Below are 18,181 nucleotides of genomic sequence, written 5' to 3' on the forward strand. Positions count from 1 at the left end.
ATAACCTATGAGGTAATTAGCACAACTATTATAATGCCCATTTTAGAGATGAGGTCAAGCGACTTCCCAAAAGTCGTATCACTATTAAATATCTGAAAGGGATGGGATTCCAACTCTAAGGCTGCCTTGGGATGCCAGGAGCTATGCAGTCCAACCCATACCTGCACAAGAATCCTCTCTACAACACAGCTGATAGGTGGTAATCCGAACTTTTGTTGAAGACCTTTAAGCCTGCTCCCTTCTCAGGAAGTCCATTCAACTTTGAGATAGTAAAGTTTTTCTTTACATCAAACAAAAATAGGATTCTCTGTTGTTTCCACATCTACCGCTCCAAGTTGTGCTTTCTGGGACCCAAGAAGAAAAAACAGGGCTAATCTCACTTCCATGTGCCAGCCTCTGATGATGTGGGTTTAAATGCTGGTTCTGTGAAACTCACTACTTCTGTGGCCTCAGGCAAAATGTTGAACCACTCTGGACCTCCACTTTCTGGTCTATAAAATGAGGCAACCAGGCTAAATGACCTCTGAGGTCCCTTCCAGCTCTAAATTTATGATGTTGTGATCTTACCTGAAGATGCCATCGTATTCCTACCCTGTGCAAATCTTCTATTCTCCAGGTGAATTATCAACCAACCCTTAGAGATGGCAAAAAATGCCCAACTTGTAGTTTATGTGAAAAAGCCTCTTAGGGTGAAAAAAATCCTTATTTACAAACTAAATGATGGTAGATTGCTATGTGGGTGCATGTATGTGTATGTATGTGTGTTTGTGGGGTGTTTTGGATATGTTTTGGTGAAGGGGATTGGAAAGAAACAGGATTCTTGAAAAGCAAAGAGTCCACTAATTAATTAATATTTACTTTTCAATCTCTAGTCAAAAAACTACCAGACTTTGTTTTTAAAATCATATCCCAGCCCCAGTAGTTAAGGTGTTTGTGGTTTCCTCATTTATCAGAGAACAATTCTGATTTCCTTCTCTAAGAAATGGGGAGCACACATCTTGTTTCTACTGAACATGGAGTTCTTGTATACAATACTTCTTTCCATTGAATTTTCAAGTTATTGCTGTCAAGGATTCTTTTTTTTTTTTTTTGGCAGGTCAATGGGGGTTAAGTGACTTGCCCAGGGTCACACAGCTAGTAAGTGTCAAGTGTCTGAGGCCGGATTTGAACTCAGGTACTCCTGAATCCAGGGCCGGTGCTCTATCCACTGCACCACCTAGCTGCCCCCATTGTCAAGGATTCTTAAAAGCATCTGGTCGTGTTTTTGCCAGTGTAAGGAAATGGACAATGTGGATAGAACAGTCATTTTTTTTTTCACATGCAACAAACATTTATTTTATTTTTCCAGTTACATATAAGGGTAGTTTTCAACATTCATTTTCATAAGATTTAGAGTTCCAAATTTTTCTCCCTCCCTCCCTTTCTTCCCCCCTCCACAAGACCGCAATCAGGTTATATATGTACAATCCACAAGTGATCTTTTTATCAGTTCTTTCTACGGGGGTGGATAGTAAGCTTCATCATTAGTCCCTTGGGATTGTCTTGGATCATTGCATTGCTGAGGGTAGTTAAGTCATTCACAATTGCTCACTGAACAATACTGCTGTCACTATGCACAACGTCCTCCCACCTCTGCTCACTTCAGAACAGTCATTTTTAATACCAAGCTATGCCCTATGTGAAGATGCCCACTGCCATTTTGAACAAGGATTTGTTTGCCTAATCACGAGCTCCAGAAATAAACTTTCAAAGGTTAGTATTTTAAAATCTTAGCCCTCCAAACAAAGCTCATTTTCTAGCCAGCATAACAATTTACTGCTTTTTTTAAAGGCTATGCCTAGCTTAAACAATCTGGTTCATTCTACTTTCTTCTTTCCATTCCCCTCAAAGTCTTAGAGAATAAATTTCGCAATCGCTCTTCTAAACTGCAGTCACCTTGGAATATAATCACATCCAAATCTCATTTTCATTCCTTATTCAACTGTCAGTATTGCTTGGTATTTTGTGATAAGCAATATAAGTAGTTATTTCACATTCCAAGAATCTTTCTACTTGAAATATTGGTAATCATAAAGCATGGCAGCACTCGAATAACCGTATGAATGCAAAAGAAGCATTAATAAATCTTAAGAGCATTCATAACAAATGTTTTCACTTTCTAAATTGAAGCGAAAACTCCTCTTGCGGAGTATCAAACATATCTATTGCCAACTTACAGAATCCATTTGCTGAACCAGCATTTATTTATTAAGTACTTACTCTGCACTAGGTCCTGGAGCTATAAAGACAAAATGAGAAAGGCCCTGTCCTCAAGAAGCTTGCATTCTACATATAAAAGACATCACTGGAGAAGGGAGAGCCTACCAACATGAGGAAAGACTTCTGCTGGAAGGGGACACCTGAACTTTAGATCTAAAGGAAAATAAAGCTTCTTAGATGCAGCAATGAACTGGAAGGATGCTCTAGGCATGCTGGTCAGCCTATGAAATGACATGGAGACAGAATTTGGGTAAAACATAGAGTACATGAAGAGAAGGAGAACAACGTAAAGGAAAAACAGAAGGGGAGGCTGGAGGCAGCAGGGAAGCACAGAAACTTCTCAAGGAGGGCTGCAGCATGGCTAGCTCTGGGCTTTGGAAGAAGACAAAATGGAAGCGAGAGGTCCAATGAGGAGGTTATAGGAAGAATCCTGGAAAGAGGTAAAGCCAATTGGGGTGTTGGCACTAGGAATGGAGAGATGAAGCTCTGTGATACTGACACGGGGCTGCAATCAATCAGAACGGGTTTTTCCTATGAGAAACAAAAAGATGCAGCAGGGCCCGGGAAGCTCTCCCTGGGAAAAATGATGAACTTGCCAGATAAACACATCAAGGAATCAAGGGGCTATAAAAGCTTAGACTGATCAACTAGATATCAGGACAGACATGCAGAGGAAGTGAGGGGAGATAAAAGTTTATAACAGGAATGTTAACCAGGTCTGTCTACTACCTGGCTGGAGCCAGGAGACAGGGAGAATCCCAGAGGTCATAATTATCCTATCAGAAGTACCTCTCTACCCCAGGGCTCAGCAATGTGACAAGCACTCCCCCAACCCCCAAAGCCTGTAACCTTTGACCCCAGAGTTCAGGAAATGTAATACCAAGTCCCCTCCTCCCCCCCAGTCTATCCTGTATAAAAGCTTTCCCTTCCTTCTGGCTTTTGAGGAAATGCTTTTGAACTTGTTTTTCCTTGCTGAGAGGCTAAGTCTTTGACTAAAGTAATAAAGGTTATTTTAATTCTGATTGGACTGTGTGCAAATGTATAATTCATTTACTGAGGAATACCTAAGAACCAGACCCACCCACCCATGTCAATACCACTGGGGTCAAGTATGAATTCCTCTGTTGAACATTTCAATCTCTTCATAGCCTGGCCTAGCCTCTCTTTCCACACATTCCTCATTACTTCTTTTCATACGCTTGGGGATCCAGCCAAGCTGGGCTTCTGTCTGTGCCAGTGGCCACACACAAGGCAGGTAAGCCAGCCTCACTGAAGCAGCAAGGGAGCCTGAGGGAGGAACAGGAGACAGCGCACCAGACAAGTCACAAATCACCGCCACGATCACGACCTCCCTTCAGATCCTGATGGGAGACAGCCCAGATGCCTGACCCAAGAGCCCCAGGCACAGCCGAGCTTCCAGCATGGTGCCCTCAGCCGTCATCCTGGGACGCAGGCCCAGTGCAGACGTGGCCTCCCCAGCCACAGCTGCAGCGGCCACAGAGCCAAAAGACAAGGCTCTTATCATCAAAGTCCTCAGCCCTGTCAAATGGTTCAACATTAGAGTGATAGGATTTTACCAGTGGAAAGGACATTAAAGAAGAGGCACAACCACTGGGTTTGCTGCTGCACTGAAGGACCTGAGACCTTCCATGCATTTTCTCCCCCATTAAAGGGTGACCCTGGGCAGAGCAGGGACTACCTGACTTTTCTATTTGTGGCCCCATAGCTTGGCACAGGGCTCTGCACACAGTAAGAGCTTAATAGATGCTTTATTCCTTCATCCTTTCTCCCATATGACAACCCATCTCCAGTCTCCATGCCTTTGTACCTGGCTATCCCCCAGGCCTGGGACACACTTTCCCTTCCCCTTGATCCCAGAGTCCCTTGCTTCAAGGCACAGCTTAAACATTCTCTTTTTTATTTTTATCTTTCTGCGGGGCAATAAGGGTTAGGTGACTTGCCCAGGGTCACACAGCTGGTAAGTGCCAAGTATCTGAGACCAAATTTGAATTTAGGTCTTCCTGAATCCAGGGCTGGTGCTTTATCCACTGAGCCACCTAGCTGCCCTAAACATTATCTTTTAAATGGTCTTTCCAACACCCCATAACTGCTCATGCCCTTCCTCCCGAGCTATTTTCTATTTAATGACCATGTATTTATTCTTTTTATATTTATTCTGCTGTATATTATGTATGTATATATATGTATGTATGCCACACATGTATGTACGCGCGCGCGCGCACACACACACACACACACACACACACACACACACACACACACACACACACACACACACACACACACCCTTGTCTCTCCATTAGAATGAAACTTCCTTGGGAACAGAGATTGTTTAGCTCTTCATATTGTATCCCCAGGGCCTAACAGTTCCTGGCACAGAATAGGCACTTAAATGCTTGTTGGTTGACTGATTAACTGATGATCTAAGACCAAGCATCCTGGGAAAACTGATGCCAAGATACAAATGTAATGGAAAAGCTTCAAAACCTTGGAGAGTAATTCTAAATGAGTCTTGTAGCGATCCACTCACCTTGTCAGGGGTCATCAGCATGGCTGACTCCGACTTGATTCCAGACTGATGAATATTCACAAACATTCCAGAATCCAGCAGCCCCGCAGACCTGGTGTGACAAACAGGCATATCAGCCCCTTTCCTCTGGGAGGAAAGAAAACCCAAAGAGATTTCACATGGATGGGCTTCCACACCCCACCACAGCACACCACACTGTACCTGGTTGTTTCATTATCTGTTACAAAAGTTGGGGTTGCAGCCAATGGACTTCGAAGATCTTTTCGGATGTAAATTTTTTCTGTTGAAGCTGCACAATTGGAAGATTTTTCTCGTGATACTTCAATAGGTTTCCTTTCACACTGAACAGCTAGAAAAAAAAAGTTAAACATTTATAACACAACTGAGAATTTCTGAAGTTATAAATGCAGAAGAGGTGGTCTTAATGGGGGAAATGGTTAGCACAACTGAAACTGACAGAGAACCCCAAAACATAAGAAATTACCTCCAAATTCCTCCCCTAAAGAATGCAACCAATCTTACAATAAATTTATTCCAACATACCAATTTTGTCTGAAAACATGAAGGGGAAGGAAAAAAAAAATGGGGGAAATCAGATAAGGAGGCAGAAGAGAAGCAGTTCAAGAGCTGGGAGAACCAGGAAGGAATATTAACTCCCAAGCCAAAGGATAAAAAAATGGAGGGTGGACAATAGTGCCAAATACCACAGTAGAGTCCAGGATGGAGACGGAAGAAAAGGATTTAAAAATATAGAGGCCACTGGTGGCCTTTGTCGGGAAAAGTTTTCAGCAGAGAATGCAAAGTATAAAGGCCTGAAAAATGAGTGGGAGATAAGCCAGTAGCAGCAATGGGTGTGGATTATTTTTTCAATAGATTTGACAGTAAAAGGGAGAAGAGACATAGGACAGTAGTTCCAGCAAAGGAGCCAAGAAAGAGGGAAAGGGAGAGATTCAAGATAAACTAGAGAAGAAGGATGATGGATATATCAAGTTTCTAGGAGAAATAAGATGGAGTAGCATCATCAAAGGTACAAGAAGAGGGATTAGCCTTGGTAAGGAATAAGGAAAGGGAGGATGGAGGAAAGAATGAGAAAAGATAATGAGATAAGGTGGGAAAGGATGGCATTCTTGAAAAGTTGCTAGTAAATGACCAAACTGGCAATGAGGGGGATCAAGACTGGTCATAAAGGCAATTGAAGGGAGACTTGGGGAGACAAACCAGGCAACAAGGAGGGGCATCCAAGGGTCAGAGGCCAGTATGATAGGGAAGAGTATGAATATCAGGAGTGAAGAAAAAGGGAAATGTAAAAAGATAGGAGGTCGTAGCAAGGCCATAACACTTCTATGCCCAGCATTTCTAAATTTCATATGCTAAGACAGAAGACGTGTGGTCAAAGCAGGGTCTAGAGTTGGGTATGCTGAGGAGTACTGAGTGAGTGCTGAAAAGGGTTCTTTGACAAGATGAATAGTGAAGTCCCTAAGGAAGATGGCAGGAGATGGATCGGAGAGGAAGACTGAGTCAAGTTCTAGTCACTGAAGGAGACGGGTAGGAGACCTAGAAGTGAAACATCACAGAAGTCGAAAAGCAGACGAGATGGACGGCATAACGTGATAGCATTGACCTTTAAGGTGGGATAGTACAGAAAAATAATTCGGAAAACATAGTGGGAATGCAATGAGTATAGAAACTCTTCCTCTTGGTCTTGGGGTCAAGAGATTGTGGGGAAAGAATGAGAAAAAGAAGAATCCCTGGTTTCCTATAAAACTCAGCTCAAGTTCTCCTCTTCATGGGGCCTTCTGAGTCCACTCCCCAACAGGGCTTCCTCTAGGCCCCAAGATTACCCTGCCTCAATTTCCCACATCCCTTACAGCTGCATGTTGTCTCTTCCACAAGAATGTCAGCTCCTTGAGGGCAGGAACAGTTTGGTTTTGTCTTTGTTTCCCCAGCACCTAGTACATAGTAGGAACTTTAAGAAATTCTTGTACAGATCACTATTAGGAGCTAAGGGAGACAAATAGGACCTGGTCCCTGCCCTCCGGGACCTTACAGTTTAAAAGGCATTTCAAGAACTATGCTCTTTTTATGCAGAAACCACATGTCAATTAAAGCAAGAAGCTTGGAGTGACCACAGAAAAGTTTAAGGGTAGAGAGGAGTTGAAGAATGGGGGGGGGGGGGGGCGGCAACTCGGTGGCGCAGTGCATAGAGCACCGGCCCTGGAGTCAGGAGGACCCGAGTTCAAATCCAGCCTCAGACACTTAACACTTACTAGCTGTGTGACCCTGGGCAAGTCACTTAACCCTCATTGCCTCACCAAAAAAAAAAAAAAGAATAGAGAGGGATCCTAAAGATTATGATGGAAGGAACTAAGGATGCTGTTAGTTACAAGAAAATAAGATTTGCACCAGTTTGGGTAGGAGGGACAATGGCTGGAAAGCTGTCTTCAGGTATTTAAAGAAGTGTCATATTGAAAAGGAATTAAGATTTATCCTGCTTACTGCCAGACGGTAGTGCTATGACCAATGGATAAAAGCAGAAGATTTGGGCTTCATAAACACAACCTGGGTGTGGTTTGATAGGGAGGAAAATGTGACTTATTCTACCAAATGTTGTAAATAGTACAATATGTTCAGCCAGGACTCAGAAGATTTGCTTTTATTACCTGTATGATTTTAGGCAAGACACTTCCCCTGTCTAGGCCATGGCAGCTCTTAAATGAGGACACACTAGATATTTGCTAAGGTCTCTTTTAATTCCAACATTCTATGCTCTGTGTGTGTGTGTGTGTGTGTGTGTGTGTGTGTGTGTGTGTGTGTGTATGTAAATTCTCCAAGACTTGGGACAGCTAGGTGGCACAGTGGATAGAGCACCGGCCCTGGAATCAGGAGTACCTGAGTTCAAATCCAGCCTCAGACACTTGACACTTACTAGCTGTGTGACCCTGGGCAAGTCACTTAACCCCAATTGCCTCCCCCAAAATAATAATAATTCTCTAAGACTCAAGGTGATCTCAGAATGTAAACACAAGCTCCCTTGTGTTCCTCTTGTCACTAGAAATGTCCAAGCAGAGACTAGACAGTCACCTAATAGTGCTATTGTAGAGGAGGTTTCTGTCTGAGCTAGGAGATTGGATTAGATGAAATTTGTTTTTGTTTTTGTTTTTAGTGAGGCAGTTGGGGTTAAGTGACTTGCCCAGGGTCACACAGCTAGTAAGTGTCAAGTGTCTGAGGCTGGATTTGAACTCAGGTCCTCCTGACTCCAGGGCTGGTGCTTTATTCACTGCGCCACCTAGCTGCCTCCTGGATTAGATGAAATTTAAAGTCCCTTCCTGATCTAAGATTCTAGGATTCCAAAACCCCCTGCTGTGGACAGTGGGGAAATTTCTGACAAGTAACTTAAATGTTTTACCAGTTTTACCCCTTGTCTTGAAAAGCTTCCCACTTATATCACAGGAATGTGTCAAAAAAAAGTACATGCTTATGAACAATTCTGATATTACAAAGTGCTATTTGTAAAAATTAATGATTACCTTTACTTTACTTTAACAATTAATGATTACTTTTAATCAGCGCTGAAGATAAGAAACATATGTAACAGTCACATCATTAGAGTTTTAGTTCCAGGTTTATGGCTGCAAAGTCAATCAATTTAATCCAGAAAATACTTATCAAGCACCCACTACATGGAAGGCACTGTGCTAGACAAAATGATTTCTGTGCTACTGCAGCACAAATGTCTGGTTATTTCCACACTAAATGAAGGCTTCAAACTTTCAATAAGCCCGAACCATGGAAGTTTGAGCCATGGAAGCTGGAGGTCTTCCCATGTTAATGAAAGTAATCTGCAGTTCAGCTTTTTCTAAGACTATCCACAATGACTTTTCTACTCATTTCTTTGACAATCCATGCTTATACATACAGTCTTGTTTCATTCCAAATGCAATGCATCTCTGTAACCTGCAGTATTGACAACGGTTTCGGTGGTGTTTGTTGATAATACAGTCCTTGGATCCTCGACACGAATATACTAAATTTTTCCGGATACTTCTTTTAAAAAATCCCTTGCAGCCTTCACAGGTTACTGCTCCATAATGACGACCTAGATACAAAAGCATATGATTCCTTTAAAATTGCTGTTATATCTAAAAAGGGTGTTTGACACCTGAAATGCTGGTAATGAAACATTGGGTTTAGTATACAGAATTTCATTATGTGTAGAAAATTAATGCTTATCATAAAAGGAACATAAACATGATCTTCAGATGAGATCAATTGACAGCTAAATAGTACATTCTCAGGAACTATTGGTTTAATCATATATTCTTAAGGAATGGCTATTGGGTCATAAAACTGAACGTGAAAAGGAAAAAAATACCAACTGGTACTTGAAATACAAAAAAAAAATGAGCATATGGCTTCAGAATAACTGATTAAGATCTACACATATTAACATCATGATCCATGATTACAGTTGTACCATTTTTGGACAATGTACATTCCCCAGTTCATTTGGATAATTTATAAAAGGAAATAATTAGAGTAAAATATAACATATGAAAACTTCAACAAGCCCAACACCTCAACATTTGGGTCATCCTTTCTACCGGGGGTAATTGCAATCCATCCTTGCTTTGTGGTTATATTCGATTCTTATCCATGATTCTTCCCCAGTCTTCTGGAGCATCTATCCAACATGCCAGAGGCCTTCCTCTGGCTCTCTTGACATTCTGTAGGTCCCAATACAACAGCTAAGGCTGTTTATCATATCGATCCTCCCTCAGTCTGCCTACATGACTGGCACCTACTCTTTTCTAACCAGACATGCCCTTCATGATATCTTTTATACACAAGCTATCCTTGGTAAAAGACCCTATCATGTGCCTTCCCACTGCCCTTTAAGCCATCTGCAATTTTGAGTCTTCTAAGACGCTGGTACTCCCCGATTCATAGCCATAAAGCCTCCTCATCTGGTGTTTAAAAGATGGCTATTTAGTGGCAGGAAATACTCCAAGTGCCTCCCTGTTTCCCCAGTGAAATTCAGCCTAATCTTTCTCTTACTCAGTACTTGGCCCAGCTCATTATCTATCTTTCTAAGATACTGAATGACGGACTAACTTTATAGGCTGGCCCATCCAGGTAAAGGGCATCATCTAGAACCCATGCATTCTTTGTTCCTTCTATTTTTTCTATTGTAGGGAGACAAAAGCCGACTCCTTTTAGTGACTATGACTCTCGTGAAGGAGGTCCTGTGGTTTGGGGGAGGAGGTTCAATATGCACAGGACATCTGACACAGCGCTGACAGGTCTTCTAGTTCAGTTCAGATATCCAAAGAGAATAAAGCCTACTCACTGGCACAACCGCTTTATGTCAGTTAAACTTTGGTAAGAAATGAAGACAGTCAAAGTCTTTACTACTATTCATTTGTATTTTCCAGAATCAATGGCATTGGTTAGGGTGCTTTTGGCACAAAAAACATCCGTAACTCTTTTCCTGAGGAAAGTATTCATGAAAGTGGAAGACTTATATGAACTGAAGAAGAGTAAAATAGGTAGAACCAAGAAAATACACATGACTTCAACAATATAAATTTTAAAATAATTTAACAAATTAAACTCTAAGTAATTAAAAGCAAAGTCCTGGAAAATTTATTATTTATTAATAACAATTTATTTATTATTTAAGGGCTATGGGCCAGAAACCATGCAAAGTACTGAGAATACAAAGACAAAAATATAACAGTCCTTGCCCTCAAAGAGCTTGCACTCAATCCAATTTAATACTAACACCAACTGCACCATTATCCTAAGCAATAGAGATACAAAGACAAAAATACAACAGTTCTTTCCCTCTAAGAAACTTAAATTCTAACTTGTAACGGAGGGGACAAGTGCATCAGTAAGTATATACGGAATAAATGTAAATAGGATAAGAACAAAATCAAACAAAGTAGGTATATAGGAAGGGTACCAGCTTTTGGATCTAAAACCTTCCCGCAAAAGAGACAGCACTTGGGCTTTGTCATTAAGAGGGAACCTCTGAGTCAGAGGTATGGCAGACACACAGTAAAAAGGTAGAGAGATGGAAGACAGAGCTCTATGTGGGAGGATGCTCTATTTGGCCTCATGGCCCAGGTTAGACCAAAGATCCAGATCCAAGGACTTAGAGAAAATTGGTACTTGAGAAGCTGCTACAAGCATGAATTTTATTAATGTACGGCAATAAATACACACACACACACACACACACACACACACACACACACGATGGTAACCAAGACAGAGATTCAGTCACACATGGTCATGTCACTCAGGGGAAGTAGATATGTACAGAGGCAAAAACTTTAAAATTAGGTTTGGCTGAGAAAGGTTAAATGATGCTGGACACAGGAGGGAGCGTTCCTAATCAGACCCAGATGTGGTAGGGATATTCTAAGGTCACTTATCTATACCAGACTCACTTGGGGAAGTTTCCTAACTGGGACCAGAAATGAGGGCCCAAATGTGTGACTAGAGACCCTAAAAGTGAATATTGGCATGCAGCCACTGGATTAGGCCAGGAGCCTGATCCAATCAGGAGCTGTGACTCTTTACATATTTGACACAGGATCAGAATAAGGGAGGAAGGACAATGGACAAGTACAGCTTGGCTGTCACAGATTCTCTGTTTATGGTCTTAGGATCACTCAGCTCAAGGGGCTCCATAGAGGAATCCTCTCAATTATAAACATCAAACAATAAATTTCTAAAATCACAATTATCTTAGAGGTGCAAAAAGAGCCATTTGTCCAGATCACAGAGTATGGGGGATGTACTATAAAATGAGGCTGGGAAGAAAGAACAGAAGTAGGTCATCAAAAGCTAAAGCTGAACAGGGGATTTTACATTTGATCTTAGAGACAAGAAAGAGCCACTAGAGTTTACTGAGGAAGGGAGTCATACCTGGTCATACCTGCACTTAAGGAAAAGCACTTTGGCAGCTGTGTGGAGTACAGACTGTAGTGGGTAGAAACTGGAGACAAGGAGACCAATTACGAATCTGTTGCAATAATCTAGGCAAGAAGTAACGAGGAACTGAAATAAGGTGCTGGTAGTGTGAGTAGATAGAAACAGTAAGAGGGAAAAGATGTAGCCTAGGAAGAAACTGCAAGCTTGCACATGTGTTTGGAGGTGTGGGGTGAGTGAGGGTGAGGAGAGGAGAAAAACAACCAAGTCATAAATCCTAGAGAACAGAAGAACGAGGATGCTTTCAACAAAAATAGGAAAGTTGGGAAGAGAAGTGGAGTTGGGGGAAAGATAATGACTTTTCTTCAGGACACATTCTGTTTGAGAAGAATCTGGGATATACGATTTGAAATGGACAGTAAGAAGTTGGACAGGTGAGAATGAAGCCCAGGAGAGAAGCTGGAGATGCACACATAGCTCTGTGAATCACCTGCAGAGAGGTGATAACTCAACTCAAGGAAGCTCCTTGATGTTACCCAAAAAAGAGCTGGGGGGGGGGGGAGAGAGAGAGAGAGAGAGAGAAGAGAGAGAAGAGAGAAGAGAGAGGGACCGGGACAGAGTCTTGGGAGACTCCCCCCAACCCTGGCCCCATTTAGGAAGTATGGCATAGATGATGAGCCAGTTATGAAGATGGAGAAAGAGAACCAGTGTCCCCAAAACATAAGCAGGAAGCAGTAGCCAGGAAGACAGGGTGGTCAAGAAGGAGGAAGACTGAGGAAAGGCCATCAGATTTAATCAGTAAATGGTCACTGGTAACTCTGGAAGAGTCGATTCAATTGACTGATAGTAAGAAGCCAGACTGCAAAGAGCAGAAACCTAGAGGGTAACAGCTTGAAGGAATGGTCATTCTCAGTAATGTTTCAAGGAAGAGGAGTTTTTGAAGGCTGTAGAGAAGGAATCCATAGATGCGAAGAGACTAAAAGTTAGAAAGGTGAATGGAAACAAGTCATCAATAAGATGTTCTGTTTGCTTTAATAAAGTAACCATGATACACAAGCTTAGGAGTGTTTGAGCCTTTGTTCTCATTCGTGGATTGCAAACCATATTTTCTAACATATTTTTCCCCATTTTTCATTGTGGCCAGTTAATTACTGATATCACTGGGTATCAAGGTCAATATTGACTTGGAGTGGAGGATCCTGTGGAGTTCTTCCTAGAATTTCATTACTTCTTTATCTTCTAAAATAGATGATGGCAGGGGCAGCTAGGTGGTGCAGTGGATAAAGCACCGGCCCTGGAGTCAGGAGGAACTGAGTTCAAATCCGGCCTCAGACACTTAACACTTACTAGCAGTGTGACCCTGGACAAGTCACTTAACCCCAATTGCCTCATCGGAAAAAAAAATCTTAAAATAGATGATGGCACATAAACTACAGCACGTGTAGTTTGTCTGTTAATGTTCATCATAAGCAAAGTAAGACAAGATGACTAAGTGTTCCATGACATGGTGTCTCTTGTTGCCTTTGGGCACATGATGAAACCAACTTTTCTCTCCAAGCAAATCTGTGAGCATTCCTTCAAATTAAATACACTTAGGTATTCTGGCTTGCATTTACAGCAAAAACATAGCATTCACCAAGAATGTATCAAACTCATTGGTCACTGGGCAAAGATCACACACGAGTTCAAACAGGTAAACAAATGTTTGTAGACAGGTAAAGAACTGTGTGATGCTTAGCACGTTCTACCCTCCTTTCCCATTCTGCCCTGGTCACTGCGGAATGGGAGGTACAAGAGGGCACAGCACAGTTTGGAGGATCACTTCCTGTTTTTTTCAAGAACAAAGGTCACCTCTGTACCACAATGATGATACTTATTCATTTATCAACAGCCACCTCTTCCTGGGGTACTCAAGACCGAAAAGCCAGGACAATTGTATCAGGTTTTATTTTTGTGTTTCTAGTATTTCTTTTAACAACAACAACAAAAAAAAAAGCAGGAGGAATAAATCAAATTCTTCCACACAATGAAATTAAATATCAATGTAATATGAAAAATAAAATCTTTAATTCTTACCACTGTCCCTGGATAACTGAAATATTTTCTAATAAAATCAGTCATGAAATGACTTATTTAGAAATGGAAAAATAGATAATGCATTTTTATCTATGAAGGTTAGATGGACATACCTGATTGTAAGTTGATGGAATCGCTTTTAAATTTCATAATGTAGAAAATGAAACTCGGTGTACTAATATTAAAAAACTAAAAGCACTAACCACAATGTGTAAAATAAACAGTGCAATCTATTCAAAAGCTTCTTAAACTGTGGGTTGAGACCCCATATGGGGTCCCATAACTGAGTGTGGGGGTTATAAAAAAATCTGGCGACAGTAAAAGGTTACATATATCTATCTAATATACCTATATACTTGGGGCTGCATAAAAATTTGTTGGGCAAAAAGAGCTCATGAGTGGAAATAGTTTAAGAAACCCTGATCTATACCAGCTATTACCAAGGTTCCTTCCTACTTAACATTCTATGATTTTAATAATATAATCATTGAATGAGGCAGAATTTAGCAGAATCCCAACTTTCTGTGGGGCCAATTCACAATGTATCGTCTGAATGAAGGAAGATTAAGTTGGTTCTATATAAAGTAAATGAAACGTCAATAAAATGCTTCCTTTCTAATGATTTAGTGATCTGTTCTTATTAAAACCTTCTGAAATGACTCTGTAGAATATTTGGCTTGACTACTTACCGTGACAACTCAAACACTAAATAATAATTTATTCTGCCATATCTGGCAACAAATTAAGACAGAGCATTCAATTTAATTGAACAAACCCATATCAAGTGCCTACTTAAATAATTAAATACCAAGCACTCCAATTATCAGAGAATAAGAATTACATTAGTAGTAGCTAGAAATGGAGATAGATGAAAAATTAAAAGTATCTGCATCTACCAAAAACTATGTTACTAGTACAAATAAGAAATTTTAAAAATATATTGCTTAACAAGGCCTAAGCGTAGACAGCCAAAGTACAGAGCAATACCCAAGGAGATATGTTTAAAATTTTACATTGTGTTTTTGTGGAAATTGAGAGTAGCTAAATAACTTTTTTGGCTTTGTTTTTTTTTAAAAGGGAAAAGGAAATTTTTTAAACGGAGGGGGTGGAGGGGACACTCATCAGAAAACATCCTCAAGAATCATTTTCAACTTCTGATCTCTCTTTTTTTTGCTGTTTTTTGGTTTTTTTGGTGGGGCAATGAGGGTTAAATGACTTGCCCAGGGTCACACAGCTAGTAAGTGTCAAGTGTCTTAGACTGGAACTTCTGATCTTGTTATCAAAAATCACAAATGAACACTTAATGCATCCTTAGAAGATATAACCTTCTTGGGAACACAGACAACCAGAGGAATGCTGGAACTACCGTGTTAAACTTGAAAGATACCTGTGACCCTCGAAATGCTATTACGTAGCAACAAATCATAGTTTATATGTAGGCCTGTTTTCCTCTTCTTTGTAAAGAGAAATGTTAATGTTTGTTATGTTTGTCAACTTCATAATAAAAGGACCATTTTTTTTTTAAATAAAGGGGCACAGTTTTAAAAAAATATCACCTATAATTTTTCTTCCTCTTCCTTTTAAAGAAGTTTAAATTATTTTTCATATTCCTTTGACTAATGCATTTTTGTGTAGCTAGTTATCTATAAATTAAATTGGATGCGAGTAGAACTGTAATGAGAAAACATTTTTAAGTGCAATCTTTAGAAAAATCCAATCAACTGTCTTAGATTACTTTTAAAACAGATGACCATGAAATGATATAATCCTATTTTTAGTTATAATAAAAAAAGTACTATCTAAGCAAAGAAATGAAAAGATGCTATGGATGCTATATAAAGATTAATAAGAAGCACAGCCAAGGTCAAGTTTTATAAATTGTTTAATAAAAATTTACCTGATGCTTTATCTCCACACACTACACATAGATCGAAAACTTTATTTGGTGTCTGGTCTGAGGAAGAATGATCTGTTAAAATCTAAGGAAAAAAAACATTGTTGTTACTCAGCAATTTTCTCTCTATATTAAAAAAAACACACCTCCCCCACCTATGTTATTGTCTTTGAAATCTAATATCCACTCTGAAGATTTTTTTTTCAATTATTTTTTACCAGCCATCAGTTGTTTCTGTTAAAATGAAGAATACAAAAATTATCACAAGATCTTGGATAATTGTAACAAGAAAAATCTTTAAAACTACCTTTACTTGTCATGAAAATTAAAGTAAGATTTCTGCCTGACAGTAATAAACTGTTGGTTTTAAGTAGAATACTATATTACACTTATCAGGTAATTCACAATTAACAATACCTTGGGGAGTGGAGGGTAGCCTCCCAAGGCTCTGAAAAGCCAAAGCTGTTCCATCTCTTTCTCTAACATACTGTTCCCCCTTGACCTTTAGGGGAAGACATGGCCCCATTAACTACTGAAATACTATAATAAACTGTTAAGATGACATGAACTTAAAATTTCAAATTTTAAATTGTTCAAAAATAAAATCATTCTTCCTTTTACATAAATATAGCATATAAAGCATTTTACATTCTTCAAAGAATTTTAAAGCAGGTCATCCCATCAAATCCATAGAATAACCTCATGAGGTGGATATTAACAGATTATTCTTGTTTTACAGATGGGGAAACTGAAAAACACAGTGAATGGTCTCACAGATTATTCAAGGTGCTATCAGGACTAGAATCTAGGCCCCCTGATGCTTAGATCCCACATTCTTTCTCCTAAATTGTCAGTAAAGTTGGTGAGACATAAATATCGTCTCCCATTTTGTAGTCAGGGAAACTTAAGGTATGAACCAGCTGCTTAATAAATAACTTCCTACTGATAATTCAAATACTTTCTGGGCCCCTAATACAGAAAATATTACAAGATATAATAACAATCTTTAAGATGAACAGAAAAGAAAAATGTTTAGGAAAAATATCAGAAATATATCAGAAAAATGATAAAAACCTTAATATCTATAAAGTAGTACCATAACTACAAGACATATGCCCATTTCTGAACAGACCAGTGGTCAAAGGATATGAACAAATAAATTACTTTCTAAGGAGAAAATGCAAATTAAGGATAGAAAAACATGAAACATTTCCACCAAAATTAGAGAAATGTACATGACAGTAACTTCAAGAAAGCATAGTTGGTCTCTGGACCAGGGCTTCTTAAAGTTTTTCTACTCACAACCCCTTTTCACCTGAGAAATTTTTACATGACCCTGGGTATATTGGTATAAAAAATAGGTAGACCATAAGCTTGGATCACAACCCAGAGTTTAAGAAGCTTTGCTCTAAGAGAAGCAGAAATAAGAAAAAAGGATGACATATAATAATTTAGCTACAGGGAAAGGGGTACTCAGGGATACAACAGTACCACATTCTTTGCAATTATTTTAGAAAGTTACTATCAGCATACCACAAGAACAGCCCAAATCTTGACTCTAAAATACCAAAGTGTTTCTCTAGGTTTGTAATTATGAAAAAGAAAAGCCTCCTTCCACAAAACTGTTCGGCTCTAATGTCTTACTGTGGCCTGGTTCCTCCCATCTTTCCTGATGGAGAACAAAGGAGTCCAGGTTCTACTGCCCTGGGAAAGCAGCTCATGCCCTCTTCTCCACTGGCCACAGTCCAGAAAACAAAGAAAACTACAAAATACCTTTCCGCCTTAACCATTCTCTTTCCATTTCTGAAATTGAATAAAAAGCAGAGCTGACGGTGCTAAGAAAGAGGCCATTTTTAAACCATCTGTCAATATTCACTGATGACGAGAGTCTAAATGTGTAGCTAAGGGGCGCCAGAGAGTACAGAACACCAGGCCTGGAGTCAGGAAGATGAGTGCAAATCTGACCTTAGACTGTGGATGCGCTGTGAGACCCTGGGCAAAGCACTTCACTTCTCAGACTCAGTTTCCTCATCTGTAAAATGGGGACAATCCTAGCACCCACTTGCCAAAGTTGTGGTGAGGATTAAATGAGATAATATTTTTAAAGTGCTCAGCACAGTACCGGGCACATAAATGTCAGTTATTATTATTATCCAATGATCAACAAGAAGAACTAAATTGGCTTCACCTTGACATTTATGTTACAAACAAAACCAGAAAACAAAAAGAAGTTGCAGATAAATGGAAGGATGATGAGAGGCAAACACAGCAGTTGTCAGTATCATTTTATCACACGTCCAAAGGCAACAAGAAGCCTTTGGAACATCTTCTATTGCAGGGCAGAGGATCAGTATCTTCCAAATGTCCACCAAGGAAATAACTGCAGGGGAGCCCAACAGCAGGTGCAGAGGATGAAGCCACAGAAAAGACTCTACAAATGACTTGCGCACACCCTACAAGTG

General features: G+C 39.9%; 1 protein-coding gene across 4 annotated transcripts in view; it reads right to left on the bottom strand.

The window, feature by feature from the left end:
- Positions 1-18,181, bottom strand: part of NR2C1 (nuclear receptor subfamily 2 group C member 1) — a 92,728-nt gene that overhangs the window by 33,155 nt on the left and 41,392 nt on the right. For all 4 annotated transcript variants that reach the window (XM_043968648.1, XM_043968645.1, XM_043968646.1 and 1 more), the window contains exons 4-7: positions 15,723-15,804; positions 8,727-8,906; positions 5,012-5,159; positions 4,811-4,901 (exon numbers count right to left, since the gene is read on the bottom strand). In XM_043968648.1, the coding sequence (XP_043824583.1) occupies positions 4,811-4,901; positions 5,012-5,159; positions 8,727-8,906; positions 15,723-15,804 (501 nt within the window). The remainder of the gene's footprint in view (positions 1-4,810; positions 4,902-5,011; positions 5,160-8,726; positions 8,907-15,722; positions 15,805-18,181) is intronic.

Source organism: Dromiciops gliroides, chromosome 5, assembly GCF_019393635.1.
Source record: "Dromiciops gliroides isolate mDroGli1 chromosome 5, mDroGli1.pri, whole genome shotgun sequence".
Taxonomy (NCBI): Eukaryota; Metazoa; Chordata; class Mammalia; order Microbiotheria; family Microbiotheriidae; genus Dromiciops; species Dromiciops gliroides.